Raw genomic sequence first — 22,030 nt, forward strand, 5'->3', positions numbered from 1 at the left:
TCCAAAGGGGCATCGGTAGGAGCTGGTTGCGGCACCTGGGCGGCAGGAGAGGTGATCTCGGTTCGGGCCCTCTTGGCCGTTGATTTCTTCCTCTTCTTCTTGACCCCCTCCGTAGGAGAGGACTGAGCAAGGGCCTGGGGGGCTGGAACAGGAGGGGGAGCGACAGGGATCGAGCTGCCTGGCGCAGCGGGTGGCACGGTGGCAGGCATGCTGGAGCTGCCTGTTCCCCCTATGTTCAGTAGTTGAAAAAATCTCTTCACTATAAGACAAAAAAGAGGAGTCAGCGCAAACAACACAGTTGAACCCGTAAAAAAGAAAGAAGACGGGGGAAAGCCTGTGCTCTTCACGTAGAAGAATTGAGCCTTCCAGCCCTTAATGGAGGAAGGGGCTTGCGAGAACAGCTCACGGGTCGGGAGCTCTCCCTCACTCCTACGAGCTAAGTAGAACCAACCGTGAACCGGTCTGCTGACTTTCATCTGAAAGAATAACCTGAACAGGTCCAGGGAGTAGGAGATCTCGAGAATGCGACACAAGATGAAAAAGCTTAGGATCGACCTAACAGCGTTAGGGACGAGCTGGGTTATTCGAATTCCCCAGAAGATCGGGATTTGGTAGAGGAAGTGAGGAATTGGAAGACGGAGGCCAACTACGAGTTGATCTCTATAGATGACCACAAACTCAGGAGGAGGTCGACACGCGTACTCCCCTGGCCGGGCAACCCTAGCCTCGAACTGGGGAGGAATGTCATACTTTCCCACCAACTCGTCTACGTCCTCTTGGTTCAGGAGGGGGGATGATCTCGACTTCCCCGAATTCAATGTCAGACCCCCTAGAGGGCCCTACCCTAGCGCGAGATGGGGCTGCTTCCTGTAGAATTTTTGGGGCAGCAGCTCCAGCATCGTGCTAGGCAGGAGGGCCAAACTGGTCCATGTGGTGGGCTGGAGAATGTGTGGAGAAAGGAAGGTACTCAGACCCCGATGAACTAGATGAGGAGGAGCTAGAAGAAGAGATTATTTCTATGGGGGCAGGTCGGACTATTTTACACTTCGGTGCTGAACTAGTGATATCTGAGTGTGTGGAAGAAAAAGACATAAAAGGGAAAGAGAACTTACTAGCAGAAGAGAGAAGAGCTGGTAGGTGCTTAGAAGGGGATGCTACTCTCGGACGAACTCACTAAGCGTGGTGCGAGCTGATGGAGATTTGGAAGGAAAGAAAATGAGGAAGGAAGCTTGAAAGTGACGTTTAGTGGGGTCTATTTATAGGCCATTTGGGCAGGAAGACGAGGAGTCCCGAATTGAAATTTTAAATTTATTGCGAAAAAACTGTCACCTGGGGAGACGGTTGAGCTGACAACCACCATTATGAGAGGATGTGACCCTTAAAGCGCCGGTTACGACAGCAGACGTGGCAGTTACCAGAACAAGAGATGCGACCATGGGATTGTGGGCCCCACGCCAAATCGACCCGTCGCCTCGAAATTTAGTCCAGACTCACGCCACCTTTCGGTGACCCTAGACTCAAAGGGAGGCTAGTGTAGTGGAGCCAATACACGGGCAACACGTGTCAGCTCGGCCTCAGCCATGCATGTGCTCGGCCATTGAGATCCGGCAGCTTGGATACGTCAGCTCGGAAAAAGAGAAGGATAGCTCGGCTGGAGCCGCCACCTCTCCTTATGATAGGCCTCGTGGGCCGTAGCCTTCGAACCTTTCGGGGTTATCATACAAAACCCTAGAGAGACTCCGAACTCTAGGGGACTCATACTCATATATGGAAACCACTACCCTCAAGCCTATAAATATGGCACCACACGACAATACAAGATACGCCATCTACAGTACTCTCTACTGTTACTCTACTCATAAACTTTACTGACTTGACTGTCGAAGCTATTCAGGAAACTCTAGCCCTGCCGTAGTTCTTTTTTGGTAGGATAGCCTGCACGATTTTCCCCTCTCAGTTCGGCTGCACTCAGCCAGCTCGGTTCGTAGCAGCTCAGCTCGGATAGCGTTCTTGGCCATCGCATCAAAGACAAAAAAATTATTGGGTATATTTATTCCTATAACCGAATTCCCAAAAGAGAAAAAGACTGATAGAGAAAACAAATTGGGAAGCTCAAATAAGGGATTAGTTGTGTAGGGCTGTAACTCCAAATCATGGACACTGCTAAGTTGCTTTTCAACTTTCCACAACTCTTGTCATCTTACCAATTAGCGGCCCTGTATGGCAAGTGGGTTTTGTTGCCTAATTTTTCTTTTATAAGTTTTTTAATAATTTTAAAAACAGTAACTTCAAAAAAAATTCAAAATTTTTAAATTACACATTTCAAAATATCCAAAAACACACAAAAAAAATTTCTCCTCTTTCTTTTCTTGTTTTTCCTCCCCCTACCACCATCCCTGCCGCCACCACCTCTTCCGACGCCAGCGCCAACACGGGCATCGGTAAAGAGAAACTTTTATTTTCCCCTTCTCCTTTCCTCTCCCCTCCTCTCTCTCCTCCTCCTCCGATCGCGTGACTAGATCGCCAGCCGCAATCTAGTTGCATGACCAGGAGAGAGGGAGGGTAGCGGGGGAGGGAGGGGGAAGAGGGAGAAGAGAAAGAAAGAGAGAAGAAAGCAAAAAATAATTAAAAAAATTGCAATGGTTGCCATCACCGATTTCTTGCGGGGGGCGAGTGGTGATGTGAGGGAAAAGAAGAGGAGAGGAAAGAAAAGGAAAAAGAAAAAAATAGAAAAGGAAAAAAGTTTTAAATTTTAAAAAAAATTTCTACAATTTTTACAATAAATTATAGTAAAGTTTTAAATAAACATCCAAAAAACTCATTTGCTATTATTTAGAATAATTCTTTCCATAATTATATTCATAATGTAATATATGTGAGAAAAAAATAAAAAATATAACTATGATGTAAATAAAATAATATTTGAAAAAATTTGTATTTTGTATCTACATCGAATTTTAAGTTTGATTGGAATTTGGTTGAATTAATATACTATTTAAAATTTATATATAAAAAGTTCAAATTACCTAAGAGCTCCACTTCAACTCCATAAATAAACAAGTAAAAATTTGACCATGATTCTCAACTTGTCAAAATAAACAAACATAGTTAAATTAAATAGTGGTTTAGAGTTTGAAATTAGTTAAACTCGTTTATACCCTATTGGACGTATTTCTCTCCTCGTTGATGGAGGACCAAATTTAGTTACCCCAAAAAAAAAAAAAAAAGGAGCAAGACAAACCGCTAGGCCTTCCGGCCCTTCCCCCACCAGGGAAAAAATGAAAAAAGAAAAACCAAAAAAGGAAAACGTTGAGCTGCAGAAGGGCTGAAGAGAGCAAAGCAACGCAAACACTTATCTTTATGCCTAGGTCCCTGCAGCATTTTTTCTAGGCTTCTGCTATGTCTGGTATAGTTATCTCCTCGACTTCTCAAAAGCCTAGATATTTTTTTCATACTTCCAAGATTTCAGCAGCTGCAACTTCATCTTTGAAAAGTAGGATCAGGGCATTTCCTTTTTTGCCTTTATGTGGGTGCAAATTTGAGTTAGGATGCAAAAGAAATCGACCCTTTTCTTGGGAATGTAAAAGAAGTTTTGAGATTTGTGCATTGTCTTCTAATTCACAAGGCAATAATTGGGTAAGGGTTCAGCCCGAAAAAGATGAGAACTTTAGGGAAGAAGATGAGTTTGTAGTGGTGAATTTTTATCATTTTGTGTTTATTGAAGACCCTCAAGAGGAAGTGTCAAAGCACCTATCCTTCATGCAGGTTTTTGCTTGCCACTTATCTTTTTCTTAAATTGGAAGTAAATTGATTTTCTGAAGTTGGTGATTAGAATGGTTAATGGAGACATGAATGTCTAATTATGTGAATGCTTGTGGCTCTGTGGAACTAATATGAATTTAGTTTGTGATATTTAGGTTCTTTTCTGCAAACTTGAGATTTAGGTGTTGGTTTTTTGTTAATGTAGCCTCTGAAGTATGTGGTGTGTTTTCACTCACAAGTAGCATAGCTGTTTTGATTGCTCCTTGTTCTGGGAGGTATTGATTGAAAGTTATACATTGAGCTACTATTGGAGAGAGCAAGGATCATAAAAGCCCTTGAAATGTCTCATTCCATTTTTATTTAAGCAAAAACTGGAATCTAGGCAAGTGGTGTCATTGTATTTCAAATCAGTAAGAACTAGAGGGCAATGTATCTTCATCAAGCGTGGAATGTAATTTTATCAATTTTATCTTCTGTTCTCTTGATTATAATCAAGTATGAATATCTTAGTCAATTAAGTAACTATTGGTCTTTGCACATCATTAATCGATTCAGGGTCGTAATATACACGGACGAATATACCTGAACGAACAAGGAATTAATGCGCAGGTATGCTTTATTATCTTGGCATTTCATTCTTAGCGAGCCTCTTGGACTTCACTTAATCCCACGGGGGGCCCCAGTCTTTCATTCTTTCTCCTATATTCTGCCCTGAGACTCCAATTATGCAGTACAGTGGACCAGCCAAAGATGCTCTTGCATATGCTAAATGGGTAAAAGAGGACCATAGATTTGCAGGTGTACTAGTTCAGATCTCACCAGTTTCAAATGGCCATGCCTTTCCCAGATTAAGGCTTCGTTATAAGCCTTCACTTGTTCAGGCAAGTTAGATTTTGATGTTTCCGCCCTATTCACCTTGTTTTTCTGTTCTTCTAATATCTTTGAAGTTTTTCCCTTTTATCTTTTGTGTTATATTCTTTTTTGCATTCTGTTTTTCTCGTAATGATAAACTACAATTGCAATTCAGTGCATTAAACTTCTTTTTTGGGATGCTATCTTTTTTGCTTTCATTCGACTAGTGCTTTTCACTAGAAAAACAAATCCTTTTAGTGAAAGTAGACCTTGAAATAGTAAATTCTTGAATTGGACTGTGACTGTTTAGCCATATGAGCTGATAGAATTCTGCTTATGAGTTTCTTAAAATTTGACTGATTCCATTGGTCAGAAGAATTGACTTTTCTTAAAGTTTGGCATCTTTTATTCTTGTGTCCAGGATAGTGCCGGATTGATTAGTAGGTTGAAATAGTTAACCATTCATTCCTTTCCCACGATAAAAGAACATGAAATAGAAATAACGCTTTTTCATGTCACATGTTGTTAATAGGTGTTGTCTTTATGCTCATACACGAGGTGTTGGCTACTTTTTAGCTGTTGACAGCCTTGCTGACAGCTACATTGGTTTCATGTGTTTTTCCCATGAAGCTCCCAATTGTTTTCAAGGGACGAGTTCCAATCTTGTTCACTAATCACTTCCTTAAATCATGATCATTGTGGAATCTTGTGTTGCAATACACTCTGGCAGAGTTGAATATTTTTTCAGATGCTTGATTTTGTAGACATTAAAGTTACAAATCATAGTGGGTTTGTTTGGATAGGAGGTTATTTGAAATATTTATTTAGCAATTTTGTCCCCTTCAGTTACATTAGGCTTTAGCTTTTCATATCGTGTTCCAAGATTGTCTGCCCTCAAAAAATTTTAAATTGCTCGAGTATATCCGTGACACCAATTACAGGTGATTTCAGAAATGTGTTACATAATTCCACTGTTTTTTTTTAATTTTATATGCACTTGTTTCTAGTTACTCTCTTTACAGCTGTCTATTAGTCACACTTCAACCACAGTCTTTTCTTCACTTCCTGTATCGATAAAAGATCTAGTTTCTAAAGCCTAAAAATGAAGTTCCTGAAGCAACTTTTTCCACCATGATTAAAAGGGATTTCAAGTATAGAAATCACAAAGGTCATTAGGGTGGACTGTCAAACCCAGTTCCCTTTCAAAATATTCTTACTTGAAGTTCTGTCTTGAAAAAGTTAGTCCCAGTTATATTGTTAAGTGAAACATGGTTTATTCGTGTCTATGAGGTTGTTATATTAATTTGCAGTTTCTACAATGAATGTGGTCCGTGCTTGTCATGTTTCCTGCCTTATAAATCTGAATGCATATTACTCATTTGTGAAGTTTTATCTACAGTTGGAAGGAGGAATTTCACATCTTCCTTTGCTTGAGCCCTCAATTCGAGCTATACCCCTCACACCATCCCAGTGGCGAAATAGATTAGAGGCATTAAATAAGGTTAATGATTGTTCCAATGGAGATCTCAATGGCAACTGTATTCTGCTTGATGTGAGAAATGGTATGTATTGCCATCAGAAGTTTACTTTTTTGTGGAAATGACCTAATGTGTATTGTATTCAAGTAGAATGGACTGTTTCTTGTATTTCCACCACTCTATTTAACGTGTCACCTATCTGGTATGGTCACAAGTTTAGGATGATAAGTTGGCCCTGAGCTCTTGGAATTACAGCTCTTGGAATTACTTCGTCAATTGGTACAAAATCAGCTTTATAATTGTTGGTATTGGTACCCCTTCCACAAAGAGAAATCAATTTCAAATTTGAGGAAAAATCACCTTGAAAATTTTCACTTGAAGGCCAGTAGAGCGGCCAAATTAGCCAGAAAAATAAGAACACAAATCGATTGAAAAAGGGTACTCATAGGCAAACACAGAACTGATGAAGAAAGCAGGAAGAGAAGGAGAAAGGAAGGAAGGGGGAGAAGATTGAAGTTTGGTGACAAAGTAAAGGAGTTGAAGGCTGAGTTTTCTTGAAGAGGTGCTGAGATCAGTTTTGGTGAAGGTTAGAATAAATAAACATTGGTCTCAGATAACTGAAATTGACTCTCAAGAAGTCGACTTCTACATTTTCTGAAACTTATTAAGAGCAACAATTTTAATTTTTAATGAAAAAGACTATATGCGGGGAGATAACCCATAACATGAGGGGGCTAAATGATCGTTGAAGATCATGACCAAATTGTTGACTAGGCTGGTATGGGGATATCTCTTTGAAGGAAATTGACCTGCATAGATAGACAACACAGTCATCAAACACTAGCAGAGAGTGGACAGCTTCATTAGGGATTTTCAGACTAGAATGATCGCAGCAAGCATTGTGCTTTTTCTGGAATAAAAGATGCTTTCTGGGAATGTAAGCTCATGTTGATGTAGTTTCTCTCTTTCCACTAAGCTCTGATCTTGAATCTTGAGAATGAGAAGTTGTTAAACAGCGTGATATGGAACTCGTACAGACTTGTAGCTCGATGTAAATAAATCTTTTTTCCAGTTATCTTCTGCAACCAAATAAGGATTATACTTTACCTTCTCCTCGAAATGCACTTCTATTTAGTTATGGTTGTCAGTTTCCTTCTCATGTCTGCAACAGTTGCATCCGTATCTGATCTAGCTCTTCTTATTAGCATTACTTTGATTTGCGTCTCCTGCTCACTTTTGTTTGCGATATACTTGTAATCAGGTTATGAATGGGACGTTGGCCATTTTCAAGGGGCTCCACGGCCGGATGTGGATTGCTTTAGAAGCACTTCTTTTGGATTGTCTGACTCAATGGTGTAACATTACATTACCTTTTATTGGATCTAGATTAGTTTTCTACCCAGGTTTTCGTGTAATATCTCTTGCAGTGTTTACCTTTTTGTTAATAAGAGGTCTCAACTTTTAACTGATCAAATACCAGATTTCATAAAAATGTCTCGTATATTATATTTAGTATTTTCGTCCATGGACTGGTAAACTAAGTGGGTAGTATTCTTCTAGGTTAATCAATGACAATGTAACAGAATACAATTACTTCCCTTGGCTGCCTTTTCCTCTCTCTCCATTCTTCCTGGATTGTTGAGGGCTAGTGACAAATGCCTTGTGTCCCCCGTATTTTCAGGAATGGTACACTAGTTACTGCAAAACATGCCATGGTTATGTTTATCTTCTTCCCTTCGGAAGTTCCTTAGCTGATTCCTATATTTCTTTTTTCTTTTTTTTTCCTGTTTCTGTATTTGTTAAATTTGTTGACCACTGTTTGCCTTTTATTGGATAAAGTTTTATTTTTCTTTTGCAGTTGCATTTTGTTTCTTTTTGCATATTTCTAACACGAAAATCTTCTGTTTTGTTGACGGTTGTGTATCAGGTCAGTGAATCAGATCCTTTAGCTGCCATAGACAAAGAGAAAACAGATGTATTAATGTATTGCACTGGAGGTATTCGCTGTGATGTATACTCTGCAATCCTTAGGTAGACAACATATATTTTCATATGCTTTCTACTCTCTCTTTGCAATTGTGTGCATTCCTGTGTTCTTACCTATATCCCCACCCTACAGGGTTCATAACTACTCTATTACAGGACTTTGCTTCAGGAAAGGAATTTTGATACTAAACAGGACGAGCATACATCTTATAATGAATGAGGAATCTATTGTTTATTTCTTTGTTAAATTGTATAGTTACCTGTATAAGCGGACCCAAACCATCAAAAATCATGTGTAACATACAGAAATGTTCCTAAAGGTCCAATGTGAATGAGATGATACTTAAAATAAATAAGAACTAAGAAGGGAGCAAAGATTTAGTCTAACTTAGAAGAGAGCAAAGAACAATAGTCATCACGAGTTTTACAGGTCAATATTGTAGGGGAACATCATATTAAGAATGTTTTTCCTACCACTCTCCACTTACATAATGATGATTATGTGCCATGTGCCCATATCTTCTCTGCTTCACAAGTAATTACTTATTCCACATATAACTAATGAGATTAGGAAGAGAAGAAAATTCAAGTTTTTTAGTTTTTGGAAATAATAGAATCGAATTGTGTTATTGGTATTCCGCTTTTGTCTCTGTAGTTATATTAAGTAAAATGTGGGCCACACATGCCCACTCTTTGCCCTTCACATGGAGGATTGAATAGATCATTAGCTTAAGGATACCTTGTCGAATTATTACTTCTCTAAAAGCTTAGGCTGTTGAGAGCAGACTATGAAAATCATTTGACGAACTTAGAGGTCTTTTATTTATTTCGCAGAGGACGAGGTTTCAAAAGATTATATACATTGATGGGAGGGATTTCTCATTATCTCAAGAGTGAAGGTTCTGCTGGATGGGTTGGAAATCTCTTTGTTTTTGATGCTCGTCTTGCTCTTCCTCCTCCTGTATTCAAGCCTGAAGTTAAAACTGAAGCTTGCAAAACACAAGCTTTCCTGGATAACTCATTTGCCAAATGCTATATATGTGGTTCAAAAGTGTCGGAATTGAGACATCGTAATTGTGCAAACCTTGATTGTAACCTCCTTTTCCTGTAAGTTCCATTTCTTCATTGCTCAAGGATAATCTAAAGAATCATGATAATTTTTTATCTCTTGACAAATTCAGAATTAGAAAGATTTGTTTGATGAACCTTTTCTGTTAATGATCAGCGTGGTTAAAAGGTGTCCATAAATACTTTATTTTGTAAAATATGTTTGCAAGCTTACCTTTTAATGTATTGTCATTTGATGAATTGGTGTCTTTTGTTGATGCAATAATTGTTCTTCATCAAGTGCAAGTAAAATTTCTTTTACAATTGGTTCAAGATAGGTGAATGAAGGTGCAAGTTGAATTAAAAATACACATTGTACAGGCATTGAATCTAGAGTTAGTTTACAGTATTGGGAAGCGGAAATCCAATGGATCATTCTCAGCATGCAAACTGAAAAATCCATTGTCAAATCATCTTACAATGTGATAACCAAAGTGGGGTGAGGTAATTGTCCTGAATGCTGATAGGTCTGAGGAGAAGAAGAACATATGTTATAGACTTTAGCATGATTCCAGCTTATCAGAAGAATTTCATGCATCTGCATAGTGTTGTTCTTAGGTGCTTTTCTTCAAACCCGAAGTTTGTTGTATCTGCCTGCATATATGTCATTAGCTGTTTACCAAACTGCACTTGGTGTTTCAGATGCTGCACGGCCTGTGTGAACCAGTTAAGAGGATGCTGCTGTTTGAAATGCACATCTGCCGCTAGACTTAGACCAGTACTGCCTGGGCATCAAAGATACCAAAAATGGCATCATTATAGAGAAGTGGAGTTAGACAGAAGATGAAGACTTGATCACCCTCTAGCTCACAGAAATTTTCAACTTGGTACTTCTTCAGCGATGCAATACCAACCGTTTTTTATTGTGGAAATTTGTTCTGGAGTACAAAATCACGTCTGGCAGAGTGAGAGAGGTGTTGGTTGATTAGAAGACCCACAGCATGGCATTTTGTACAAAAAAATTCCAATACCAGCGCTTTTGTTCTCAACCACCTGTTCTTGTAAATGATTAGAATTTTGTTTTTCTGGCTTTGAGCTATGAAAATGAGTTTAGCTTGGATGTAAACAAGTACTCCAGTCACTGAATAATGAAAGTTTTACCTTGTCTGAAAATCCAATGTGGTGATCACCATGGATATCTAACTATTCTAAAAATTGCATTCAAATAAGTTGAAGAGATGGATTATATTCTTTTGACCAGTCTAGTGTCTTAGAATAGTTCAGGCCACTTGAGTTCAATGGTGGAATGTTAATGCCAACTCAAGCCTTATAGCCTGTTTGAATTTTCTTGTAGCCTGTATGGAAACTGTGGAAGTTGTATGATATGTTATCAAGCATCCATACCTATCAAGTACTTTTGTATCATATGCATGGATAATATTTTCCATGGGTCTCTTCCAAGCATGTTACTCTCAAGGAAACATAATTAAACATTGAAGCCATGCTTTTATCTTCAATTTTTTTTTCCTTTTGGGTTGAAATACAGGCTAGAAGATGTTTGTATATGCTATACATCCATCCTTCTAGTAGATGCAATTTTGGTTTGTAACTTACAGGCAAGAAGATAAAATAGTGGTTAGTGCCCTACAACTCCCCCAAAAAGAAAACCCAAATTTTTATGGATTAATCTTTCCTACATTAACAGTGTATATATTATTAGCGTTGGATTAATTATGTAAAATTTAAATTTAAATTTTAATTTTTACACACATATCATGAATTAAATGGTAATAGTGCATACAATGTCAGTGTATATAAGATTTACTCAATTTTTATTTGGTGAGGAAAAAATTGTGAGAAACCCAATTTGGGACCAAAAGTTAAAAACTTAACATTGTTTTATAGGGAACCAAATTCAGATTATACAGTATGTCAAGGACTACTGTAACAATTTATCCCAACTAGAACGCAAGAAGGAACAGGAAAATTCTCTTTAGAAACGGCACGTATAAACCTTTCTTGGAGTACAACTTTTGGAGCGGGGATGTACATTCGACGGCTAACTATCTCCTCTATAAACGCCGTTCCGGTAGCGAATCAATTGCTTCGCAATCCCAGACCCATTGTGTGACTGTGTGAGAGAGAAAGAGATAGAGAGAGAGAGAGAGAGAGATGTCGGACGCATACGAGAGAGTGAAAGGAGGGAGGCTAACATTCAAGGGAGGAGTTCTCGCCTCGCGAAGCAAGGATATAGATAAGAAGAAGAAAAAGAAGAAGAAGAACAAGTCCTCGAACGACGACGTCCTGGCCGAGGATCCTAATCAAATCAACGACCCGTCAGCTACGGGTTCGGGTTCGGGTGCGGGAGAGATTTACACCATCGACGCGGCGAAGAAGATGAAGTACGATGAATTGTTCCCAGTTGAAGCTCAGAAGTTCCGGTACGACCCGACTGCTAAATCCAAATCCGTTGAAGAAGCCCTTGATGACCGCGTCAAGAAAAAAGCTGACCGTTACTGTAAATAGTTGAATTATTACTACAACATTTAAACCCTAGCTCCTACTTGATTATATTTTGGGTTTCTTTTTTTCTTGTATTTTTTTTTTTTTTTATGTACCTCCATACAATGTTAATGAATTGAAGACTAGTAGCTACTTGATTTTCCTGTTTAATGCTCCAACTTGAATAGTAATTGTTTGTGCATTCAATTTCCAAAATTGGATTAGGAGCCAAAAACACATTAGAGCTGACAGAAGAATTTAGTCAATTAATTGAAGGGTGACTCCCACCACACAAATTTTGGAGCTTAATGCCTATATGATGAGGTTTGTTGGTGATAATCAACCAGTTTACCAGTAATCACCACATGAACAAGAGCCATCCCTGAAATGGTGAAACCTGTTTGAATCTCTGACAGTAATTTCCCGCCCAACAATCTTTGAGATTACCTTGATTGCAGCATGACAATCCGGGCATGCTCGCAAATTCTTCATTATCACTATTGGTAATCCTTGTGGTGTACTTATTAATGCAAAGGCTATTGCTAACCTTTCACTGTGGTATTTAAGGGATTCTATTTTGATTTCATCGGCCTCATCATGAAGTGCAACACTTGTGTCTGGTTTATAACCTTCCTCTTCCATTCGCTTCCACAATTCATCGATCTTTTCCCGAATCCCTTTAATTTTTGGATGAATCATGTCATTTGCAGTGAACATGTGAACTTTGTGCTCAATTTCAACCCAGCTATACGCAGTCACTTTCTTTACTCCTCGTTGCCTCATAGCCTTCTTTACAGTGGCTACATTTTCCCAATCTCCTGCTTCCGCATAGATGTTGGACATTGAGACATAGGCACCACCATCTCTAAGAATGCTTAAATTGAAGAGTTGTTTAGCAGCCCTTTCTGCGAGGTCTTTATTCTTATGGATCCTGCATGAGTTTAGAATTGATGACCATGTGATCTCATCTGGCTCAAATGGCATGTCAGCAATAACTTTCTCTGCTTCACTAAACCTTCCTCTTCTACACAAGACGTGAACCAGAGATGCGTAGTGTTCTTTTCTTGGCACAAGATTGTAGGTTTCTGTCATGGAGTTGAAATACCTCAACGCTTCCTCAACAAGTCCACTGTGGCTGCAAGCTGTCAAGACACTGAGAAAGCTGACTGAGTTGGGTGGAAAACCGCATTGAATCATTTCCCTGAAGGACCTAAAAGTCCCTTCACCATCCCCATTCTGAGCATGAGCCGAGATCAAAGCATTCCAGGAGACTGTGTTCCTCACAGGCATCTCTCGAAATATCCGAATTGCATCTTTCATGGATCCGCATTTGGCATACGTATCAAGAAGTCCACTGCCACAGAAGACATTTGACATGAACCCCAACCTAGTTATGCATGTATGTAATTGGTTCCCAAGTGAAAGTGAAGCCAAATTTGCAGAGGCTCTTAACGTGCTTGCAAAAGTTGCCTGGTCACCACAAAAACTATCTCTACGCATGTCTTTGAACAGCTTAAGGGCTTCTTCATATAATCCTTTCTGAACATTAGCTGAGATGATAGCTGTCCAAGGAACGTGGCTTCTGCAAGCCAGATTTCCAAACAAAATATTGGCATCCTGAAATCTATCACATTTCGCATACATGTCAACAAGGGCATTGCCCACTAAAGTTTCTGAGATTGCCGTTGTAACTAAGGTCTGTGCATGAATTTGCTTTCCCATTTCCAGGTCGAGTGAATATGCTGCCACACTTAACATTGTTGCAAAAGGAAATTGCCTTCTATCAAACCTCGTGAACTGTAATTTTTGGAATAGATTGATTGATTCTTTGTATTGTTGATCATTTGCATACCCCGTGATAAGTATGTTGTAAGAAACACCATCCAACTCAGGCATCTCATAAAACAATTTCTCAACATCATCTGTACAATCATGCTTGGAGTAAAAATCCAGCAATGCATTGGCAACGAAAACATCCCGAACTAAGTTGCTCTTAATGGCTAGCACATGAACTTGTTGACCAAGAGCAACACCATCCAACCCTACACTGGCACACAAAACAGCCGCAAGGGTGAAATCTGAAGGCTTCAAGCCCAAATCCCGCATTTGGAAGAAGAGCTTTATCGCATAGTCATTCATCCCGCATTTTGTGTACCCAGTTACCATTGCATTGAAAGTCACGGAATCTCTCTCCAACATCCCACTGAACAGAAATAATGCAGAGTCAAGGCAACGACACTTGCAATAAGAATCCACTAAACTGTTGCCAACTCTTAGTTCTGAATCAAATCCCATCTTTATTACATGTCCATGAACCTGAACCACCTCTTTCAGGGCCTCAGAGTCATCAGAACAACCTGATAACAAAGTTGTAAAAGTCACTTGATCAGGCCTCTCTGTGCCTACATTGCACATATCCGCATAAAGGCGAAAAGCAGATTTAAACTGGTTTTTCTGCGAGTACGCCCCTATCATTATAGTCCAAGACACAGCAGTCCGATCTACCATATTATCAAATAACTGCATTGCACTGTTCAAGTTTCCAGATTTCACGTAACCCGAAAGCATCGTGTTAATTGAGTATGTATTTTTGTTAGGCATGTGGTCGAACAATTGGCGGGCTTCGGATACTCTGCTTTTGTTAACTAGTCTTTCAAGCTGATAATTAGAGCGACATGCAGCCCGGTCGAAACCAGTTTTAATTCTCTGGGCATCTATTACGACGTCGTTAACAACAGTTTGGATTGTTGAGGCGGCTTTTGATAAATCTAATGGAGAGGAGGAAGAAGTTATGTGGGTTTGGAGTAACTTTCTGGCTTGATTAATACTACTGCTAAAACACACAGCCATGGTGAAAAGAGCCGTTAGATGGTAGCGCTTTTATTCATTTTGGCGCCTTCAAAGGAAAAGTCCTGCTGCTGTGAAAGATGACAAGAAAGATTTTAAAAATCATGTTTTCTATTTTTTAAGAAAAAGATTTTTAAAAAAAATTACCCTATACTACATTTGACTGTGTTGTTTATTGCCAGTTTGTGACCTAAAAAACTTCTATAATGATGATATGAAGGTGAACCCATAGTAAAGGGAAAATGGTGAACCTACATGTATAGAAGTGCAAAACATCTTTTTTTTTTTTTAAAGCAAAATTTAACAGGGTTAAGAACTTATAAAATTGTGAACCACAGATTAAGGTAATTTAAGGAAGTTGTCTGAATTTAGAGAATTGTTCATGGTAATATTTTGTGTCATTAAGCACTTTAGGTTGGGGTATATGTCAAAGTTGCAATGAAAGAGCATTACATCAGTGGCGGAGCCAGAAAAAATTTTCAGTGGAGACAAAATTAACCCAAAATTTTTTTGCCTACTTTTTTTTTTCTAGTTTTTTAAGTAAAAAATATTCACCAACAAATTGAAATGAAAAACCTTTTTTTAGCTTATTTTAAATGAAATTTTGTGTTCCACGTATCCTTTTAGAATATTAATTCATAAACCAACTTAGAGAATCACGTAATTCTTTCACTTCCTTCGTAAGAAAACTCCGAAACACTATTGAAATTATATCAAAATTCTATGGGTACTATAGGAATTTAAGAGGGCAGTGAAGCCGTGCCTCCGGTGCCCCCACCTTAAATCGGCCGCTGTTTTACATAGAGGTGAGATTCATTTGCTGAGCTCAGTTTCCAAGTGATTTGGAGCAGAATTGAGCTGTCCCTCTTGTTCTTGTTGCTCCAGCGTCTCATACAAAGGGGAGTTTCTGGTCTCCGGCAGCCACAAAATCATCAATCCACTGAAAATGGACAGCGCCCCGAATATAAGGAAGGCGAGAGCTGGGCTGTATCTGCCCACAGCCACCAGCAGAGGAGCAATGGAGGCCCCTAACACCATGGCTTGTCTTAGCACAGAAACAGCAAAGCTTCTCACATTTGTAGGGAAAAGTTCCACAGTGTAAACAAACAAGACATTAAATGCAGTTGATGCAGCCATGAATTCTATTGCTTCAAGAGCAAATTCTGGCCAGCTTCCTCCTGATTTATCCAGAATTCCTTGTTTCCCACCTGAAAATAGTATGCAAAGAATGCTTGAAAGTCCAGCAATGAAAGCTAATTGCGAAAATATTAGCCGGCGCTTGGCCACGCTCAGGAGCACACCACCAATGAATACTGCTGAAATCTCCATCATTGCATTTGCTGCAACTGCAAAGTATAAATTGAAGTTTAGGTTCTCAACATTGAGTTGAACTCCAAAATAAACAAATCCAATCCCAAAGCCTGTCATCATAACAAAAGCCATCCTTTTGGCAGCCCATTTTGTATTCCACAGAGTCCTTTCTTGCAAGACTTCTTCCCCTTTACTAGTCTCTTGGGTAGCAACAGATGGTTCTGATATGCACAGATTGGCAGGTATTTTTCTCCCATTGAGCCTTGCATATCTTCTTAATACATCTAGAGCTTCTTTGCTTCTTCCTCGAACGAGAAGCCATCGTGGAGATTCTGATACAAATGGTAGTAGTACAAAAATGGAGTAGACAAGGGGCAGAAATGAGATAATCTTGTATAAACTTCTCCAAGAATTCCTGCAGGGATATGCAATTAGGGGAATTGAAACAAAGCCCACCGCGAAGAAAAAGAAGCCATATTGGCCAACTTGACCGCGCCATTTGACACCAACAACTTCTGTTGTTAGTACAAGGCTACATATGCCAATGCCTGACCGAGAAAAGCCATTTGCAAACCGGAGGAGTGAATAAAGCCATATATTTGGCGAGAGAGAGGTGAGAAAAATGGTTACTGAAGTTAGGAGGCATGAGATGAGCACAGCTCTTTTCCTTCCCAAGAATGCATCAGCTAGGTATCCATAGACAGAAGCACCTGGATTAAACATCATCAGATTTTGGATTCTAAATAGCGACTGATATATTAAGCTACTTGAGCCAAGAATGCATACTGCTCTGGATCTTAAGCATCAGAACAAAAAATGATGTAGCGCTGAGCTGATGCATCATGCATCAACTTTTTTTGTACAGAAAATCACACATACGAAATTCTAGTCAAGGAATTCGAAAGGAAATGAGGAAGCAGTAAATAATCAGAGAGCAGTAAAGGTGGAAAACAGGGTATAGAGGTGCACAAAAAAGCAAAGCATGAAAGCAAAAATTGCCAACTTTAAGTAACTTTAACGTCCATTTGGAACAGAAATGACTTAAATAGCATAAGATTGGAATATGCTGCTTATGATTCATGGCACAAGGAATAATACAACGTCATGAGCAGAGAACACAATGTACAACAGAATCAAAGTGAATTTGGAAGATTTACCAACGAGAGATCCGAGAAAGTAGAATGAAGCTGGCATCGCAGCAAGAAATTTACGGTCACAAATCAATCCCCACTCAGCAATGGTTGAACTTGTATTACCACCCATCCATTCCCAGGTTCCAGGCTTCAATCCGCAAACTGAAGCAGCATCTCCAGAACTGATATTTGTGAGTCTACAAGATGATGATGATGATGAGCTAATGCATCTCCATCCATCTGGCTGAGCATCAGCGAAAATAGTGACTAAAGTACTCTGGGCATCAAAAATCCATGCCAATGATACCAAGAACACGTGCAACAACTGTGAAAATCCAAATGATCCCACATATTCTTCTATCACTTGATCAACTGTTAATTCCAACTTTTCAGAACCAAGACTTTTACTCGAACATAACCCTTTCTCTGCACTGCTTAGTTCTAAAAGTTCATTTTTCTCTTCTTCCATCTTGCTAACAAATTAACGACGAATGACACTAGCCCACCTCGGATTGTCGATTGCTGGTTTTAGCAGAAACATAGGAGTTGCTACTTATGCCACTGCTGAAGCTTAGGCCATCGGCAATGGAATTAGACCGGCATTGGATTTCCACCTATCACAGACCTTATCATCACAGGGACTGACTCTCAAACTACTTCTTGTGTCTTCTTACCAAGAATTGTCCCCTTACTCATGTTTTATAGCCCCTTATCTTTGATTGCAGAGAACTATTAGGAGAATTCCAAGAAGTGAAGGTGCAACACATGCTGCGTGACAGCAACGTATCCGCAGATGCTTCGGCAAAAGAGGGTGCACGACATATGTCTGATCTATTGTTTTATGACTCGATCCCTCATTAATTGAAGGAGCTAGCCCCCAGAAAAATTGTATCCAGTTCTAGTTCCACCCCCCAAAAAAAACTGACTTCACCAAAATCTTTTCTTGTGCAAATTTTTTATTTTTCTGTGAGTAGATTTTTCGAATTTATATGAAGAAGATGATTGATTGCGTGCAAAATTGTCACATCACACAAGTGAAGGTGGTGGATTACCACACAATGCCTTTTTAGTTAGTGAAGTGTTATTTGACGTGTTAAGCAACTAGTGAAAAAAAAAGGAGGCAAAAGCTAACTCTTTGATTCATTGATTTGCTCAGGGTGGTAATCTGAGCAATAAAGATTTTCTCCACAATTTACATCAGTCAGTGAAAAGATGCCGATTGATTTCAATGAATTGCTTCAAGAATGTTGGTATGCACAAAATCACATACCTTATTGCCAAACTTGCTATTACTACTATTTAACTTTATGCATCTTTTGTTACAAAAAACAGAAGGGGAAAAAACCCCTTATTGCCAAACTTTTTTATGAGAACCAAATAAGCCTGAACATTTTTTCAATTTATTTTCTCTACCTAAATAAATTTTAAATCCCAAGGACTAAAGCTAAAAACTGCAAATTTTTTGAGGTCATAACAAAAATTTGGGCAAATTACACTTTACCCCCTTGTGGTTTAGTGTTTGTTTATAAAACTCCTATATGGTTTTAAAAGCTATATATAATCCTTTCGTAGTTTGAATTAAAGTATCAAAGTAACGGAATTTGTAATTTATAACTGTATCAACTAAATTATCAAAAATACCCCTATGTAAAGTTAAAAATTATTTATTAACCATAAGGGGGGATATGTATATATATTGAAAAGTATAAGGGGATTATATGGTATAGCAATAAATCATAAGAGTGTCATGCATCTTATGTTTATATATTTTGATCGCTTCACCCATTTTAGTTTTTAAACAAGGGTAATTTCGATATTTTCATAGGTTCCGTTACGTATGATCATTTCGTCACTTTGGCATTTTAATTCAAATTATGAGGAGATTATATATAACTTTTAAAACTATAGGGGGTTATGTGAAAATTAGATATACCACAGGGGGATAAAGTGTAATTTTTGCAACTCAGTGAACTAATATAATTTGCTAGATTTTCATTCCCTTTCTTTATTGTGGAAAACCTATTAATAGATTTTTGCTTGTATATATCCATGCTATTAAGCCATTACATACTACTACTTTAAGTTTTCTACTTGTCTGTTAACTCTTGTTTAGGGTGAAATGTGGTTGCAATAATTGGGTAAAAATTACCAGCCAAGGATTGAATAGACACAAGTTATTCAACAAGAATCCATGGAGATGAAGATGGTGGAGCAACTTCAAGATTAATTGTGGAAGCACTTGATAGAGTGTGAAGATTTTGATTTTGATGTACAGACTAGTTTTGTATGATTACCATTTTGATTTTGATACTCTAGTGACATTTAAGCCTGAAAAAGAATGTTGTGCTTTGTGATAAAAGTACTTGCAAAATTTACATCCTATCCTTTGAGAATTATCGCATTTAAATCCAATTAATAATAGAATTAGCAAAACTAATGAAAGAGAGACCATGCAAATAAATGATAATGTAATCAAAGTAGTAATAATGATACGGGGGAAGGGAGTATAAGCAAGAGGTCTCGGGTTCGAGTCCTCCTGCTTACACAAAAAAAAAAAAAAGATTAGATGTAATCAAAATAGCAAAAAAAAAAAGGGCAAAGGAATTATAGTTGAAACAAAATGGTACATAATCATTTATTTGCACGATCCTCTATTTTTTTATACAATAACAAAGTAAAATAGTTGAGAAGATAAAAATATTAATTAAAAAACGTATTTATGATGCAAGCAAATAATTATTTTTTTTTGGCAAATGATGTGATATCTGTGACGCCCCGAAAAGTAGGGTTTTCATTTTATGGATATTTTTGTTGGACGAGCGGAGTGGCACAGTTTTTCAACTCGGACAAGAAAAGAAAAGTTTCGAAAAAATGGCAAGGGCCAAATCCGGCCGGAAATCCGGCCAGTTTCTGGCCGGATAGGTGGCCGGATTGCCCTGCAGTTTTGAAAAAAAATGGCCAACTCTCTGCCTCGAATCCGGCCAAGAATCCGGCCGGAAATCCGGCCAGATTCCGGCCGGATTGTGACGTGTCACAGCCGGTCAGAAGCTTTGACCGGCTGTTTCCTTCATAAATATCTTGTTTTTGGTTACTTTTGTCTTCATTTTGTTTCTGCTCAACCGAGGCTTTGAGAGAGAGGAAAGAAAACTTCATTCTTCAAGCTTCAAATTTCTACTCCATCTTGAGTTTTAACCGTTTGTTTTGCAAGTTGCTCCGATTAATCCCTCATCTAAGTTGATTGCAAGCCTTTGGTGGAGTTGTTTTGGTTGGAGAGGCTTTAAGGGGCTATCTTCTTGAACTCATGAGGTGAGTTGCAAAGAAAGTTGCTATTTTTGGTTTAATAATGGTATAGTAGTGATTTGTGGTGGTGATATATGTTATATTGTGAATGATTTCATGGGTTTAAGGAATTTGTGGTGAATTTCTGATTTATTGGGTATTTTTCTGATTTTATATGGAAGTTATGATTTATGTTGGATTGATGGATTGAAATGATGTTAAATGGAGCCCTTGTACGTTATTTGCGGTTGTTTGCGGACAATTTACGTTTGTAGTGAATTTCCGGTTTCTAGGGTTTCCAATTGGGAATTTTCAATGGTTGGCCTATAAGCTTTTGATTGGCTTGGATTGAAGGAAATTATGGTTTAATTGAATGTATGATATTGATTATGAACCATATGGGTGACTATGGTTAATTTGTTATGAGAATTGGTATTTGAATTGTAGGTTTGAATGTGTAAAATTAAGGGGTTATGCCGCCCTATTCGTGAGAGTATGTGGTTGTTTTGCATTTGATTGATCTTGATTCATATTATGGAAACTCTTGTGATTTGGACATTGGGAGGATTAAGTTCCATATTAGTGACATTTCTAAGCTTTGTTTAAGTTAATTCATCCTTGTTTTGGCATGTACATGATTGGTATAGACTAGTTTCATGTTAAGTGGGGATTTCTAGCCCTTAATTGTTATTAGTGATGTTCATGTGCAAAGAGTGGTTCAAGTAGGGTAATTTCAGTTTTTCCCTGTTTTTGGACTGAACTTGGACTGTCTTTTTCTCTGTACTGTAGACCGAACCAGCTTTTGCTCAAAACATGAATCTTGTAGATATATGAGTTGACTACTTGCCTGCAAAATTTCAGATTGATTGGAGTACTGTAGCTTGTGAATTGACCGAAATACCCATGACTGCCCGTAACCCCTGTTTTATGACGGATTTCGCTCTTTCACTTAGATTTCGATATTTGACCCTGAAATTGTACATTTTGGCGTTGGAGGTCTTCATAAGAAATGTTTACAAATGTTTTAGCTTCGTAACGCCATAAGATGTACTTCGATCGGATAGGTGTAGCTTTACTTGTGATTAAAATGCCAAAGGCAATAGAAGCTTGTTCATGTTGGAATTTTCCTTTGCTTGTCTTGATATTTGGTTTTAGGATTTCAACTTGATCAAGATAATGAGGTTTGCCGGATAAGCTTCGTGAGCCGTGCTTGGTGAGTGTATCACTAAATGGTTCATTGTACTTGTTAAATGTCTTGATTTGGGTCGAGAGTGTACTTGATCGCTCTTGACCACTTACTTGCATTACCATTGCTATTTGGCTATGAAATTGAATGTGTACATGATTTGACATTTGATAGGGCAATGCCCTACTATTACTGTGAACTTGAGCTCATACCCTTAGACCGTTAGTCGAGTCGAGCCGGCAAGGGCTTGGGCGATTCGTTAACGAGCCTTTGGGTCCTTGATAGGCGAGTGGAGTGTTAGCTCCTCGACCTTGTGGTATACTCGAGTATTACCTTTTGGAACTTTGAGGCGGCGGGCCCGAATAGGGGTGAACGGTGGAAGGAGATGGTGAGAAGAGGTGTCTACGGTTCTTGGTTATCTTCAATGGTTGACGGAGTGTCAACGAATACGATCAAGTATGGACATTGGAAACGGCCCTTGAGGGCCGAATGTATCCTTTTATAAATGAATGTTTGAATAAAGGCACTTATGCGTATATGTTATTTGGCCGCATCCTGTATTTGTGCATTTGGTACCTCACGAGCGTAAGCTCACCCCCGTAATTTTGTTTTCCTTACAGGGACACTGTTGGACTCAAGTTTTGAAA

At 38.7% G+C, this 22,030-nt stretch overlaps 4 protein-coding genes across 8 annotated transcripts; 2 read left to right on the forward strand and 2 right to left on the reverse strand.

Annotated features, from left to right (window-relative positions):
• The first annotated feature begins 3,181 nt into the window (after positions 1-3,181).
• Positions 3,182-10,385, forward strand: LOC113738428 (rhodanese-like domain-containing protein 8, chloroplastic). 5 transcript variants are annotated; one of them, XM_027265626.2, is made up of 8 exons: positions 3,186-3,765; positions 4,318-4,371; positions 4,494-4,643; positions 6,014-6,176; positions 7,354-7,445; positions 8,020-8,123; positions 8,913-9,185; positions 9,828-10,298. In XM_027265626.2, exons 1-8 carry the CDS (start codon positions 3,400-3,402, stop codon positions 9,970-9,972), a joined length of 1,347 nt encoding a protein of 448 aa, XP_027121427.1. In that variant the 5' UTR covers positions 3,186-3,399; the 3' UTR covers positions 9,973-10,298. The 5 variants fall into 5 exon arrangements, with proteins under 5 accessions (XP_027121430.1, XP_027121433.1, XP_027121427.1 ...); XM_027265631.2 differs by having other exon boundaries at positions 3,192-3,406; positions 4,499-4,643; XM_027265630.2 differs by having other exon boundaries at positions 3,466-3,765; positions 4,499-4,643.
• A 722-nt stretch (positions 10,386-11,107) lies between these two features.
• LOC113738818 (uncharacterized) lies at positions 11,108-11,798 on the forward strand. Its single transcript, XM_027266085.2, has one exon. It carries the CDS (start codon positions 11,298-11,300, stop codon positions 11,649-11,651), a length of 354 nt encoding a protein of 117 aa, XP_027121886.1. The 5' UTR covers positions 11,108-11,297; the 3' UTR covers positions 11,652-11,798.
• Positions 11,706-14,477, reverse strand: LOC113738878 (putative pentatricopeptide repeat-containing protein At2g01510). The gene has a single exon (XM_027266153.2). The coding sequence runs from the start codon at positions 14,475-14,477 to the stop codon at positions 11,976-11,978; it is 2,502 nt and encodes an 833-aa protein (XP_027121954.1). The 3' UTR covers positions 11,706-11,975.
• A 645-nt stretch (positions 14,478-15,122) lies between these two features.
• On the reverse strand, positions 15,123-17,573 carry LOC113739765 (organic cation/carnitine transporter 1-like). Its single transcript, XM_027267092.2, has 2 exons — positions 16,943-17,573; positions 15,123-16,495 (listed from the first exon to the last, which is right to left on the reverse strand). Exons 1-2 carry the CDS (start codon positions 17,385-17,387, stop codon positions 15,288-15,290), a joined length of 1,653 nt encoding a protein of 550 aa, XP_027122893.1. The 5' UTR covers positions 17,388-17,573; the 3' UTR covers positions 15,123-15,287.
• Positions 17,574-22,030: the final 4,457 nt, after the last annotated feature.

Source organism: Coffea arabica, chromosome 4c (genome assembly GCF_036785885.1).
Source record: "Coffea arabica cultivar ET-39 chromosome 4c, Coffea Arabica ET-39 HiFi, whole genome shotgun sequence".
Classification (NCBI taxonomy): domain Eukaryota; kingdom Viridiplantae; phylum Streptophyta; class Magnoliopsida; order Gentianales; family Rubiaceae; genus Coffea; species Coffea arabica.

Excerpts from the sequence above, each read along its gene's own strand:
- LOC113738428 (XM_027265626.2), top strand. The coding sequence starts at position 3,400 with ATGTCTGGTATAGTTATCTCCTCGACTTCTCAAAAGCCTAGATATTTT. Across the intron at positions 4,372-4,493 it reads AACAAGGAATTAATGCGCAG|TACAGTGGACCAGCCAAAGA; the intron begins GTATGCTTTATT and ends CCAATTATGCAG. Across the intron at positions 6,177-7,353 it reads TCTGCTTGATGTGAGAAATG|GTTATGAATGGGACGTTGGC; the intron begins GTATGTATTGCC and ends ACTTGTAATCAG.
- LOC113738818 (XM_027266085.2), top strand. The coding sequence starts at position 11,298 with ATGTCGGACGCATACGAGAGAGTGAAAGGAGGGAGGCTAACATTCAAG.
- LOC113739765 (XM_027267092.2), bottom strand. The coding sequence starts at position 17,387 with ATGGAAGAAGAGAAAAATGAACTTTTAGAACTAAGCAGTGCAGAGAAA. Across the intron at positions 16,496-16,942 it reads CTTTCTCGGATCTCTCGTTG|GTGCTTCTGTCTATGGATAC; the intron begins GTAAATCTTCCA and ends TGTTTAATCCAG.
- LOC113738878 (XM_027266153.2), bottom strand. The coding sequence starts at position 14,477 with ATGGCTGTGTGTTTTAGCAGTAGTATTAATCAAGCCAGAAAGTTACTC.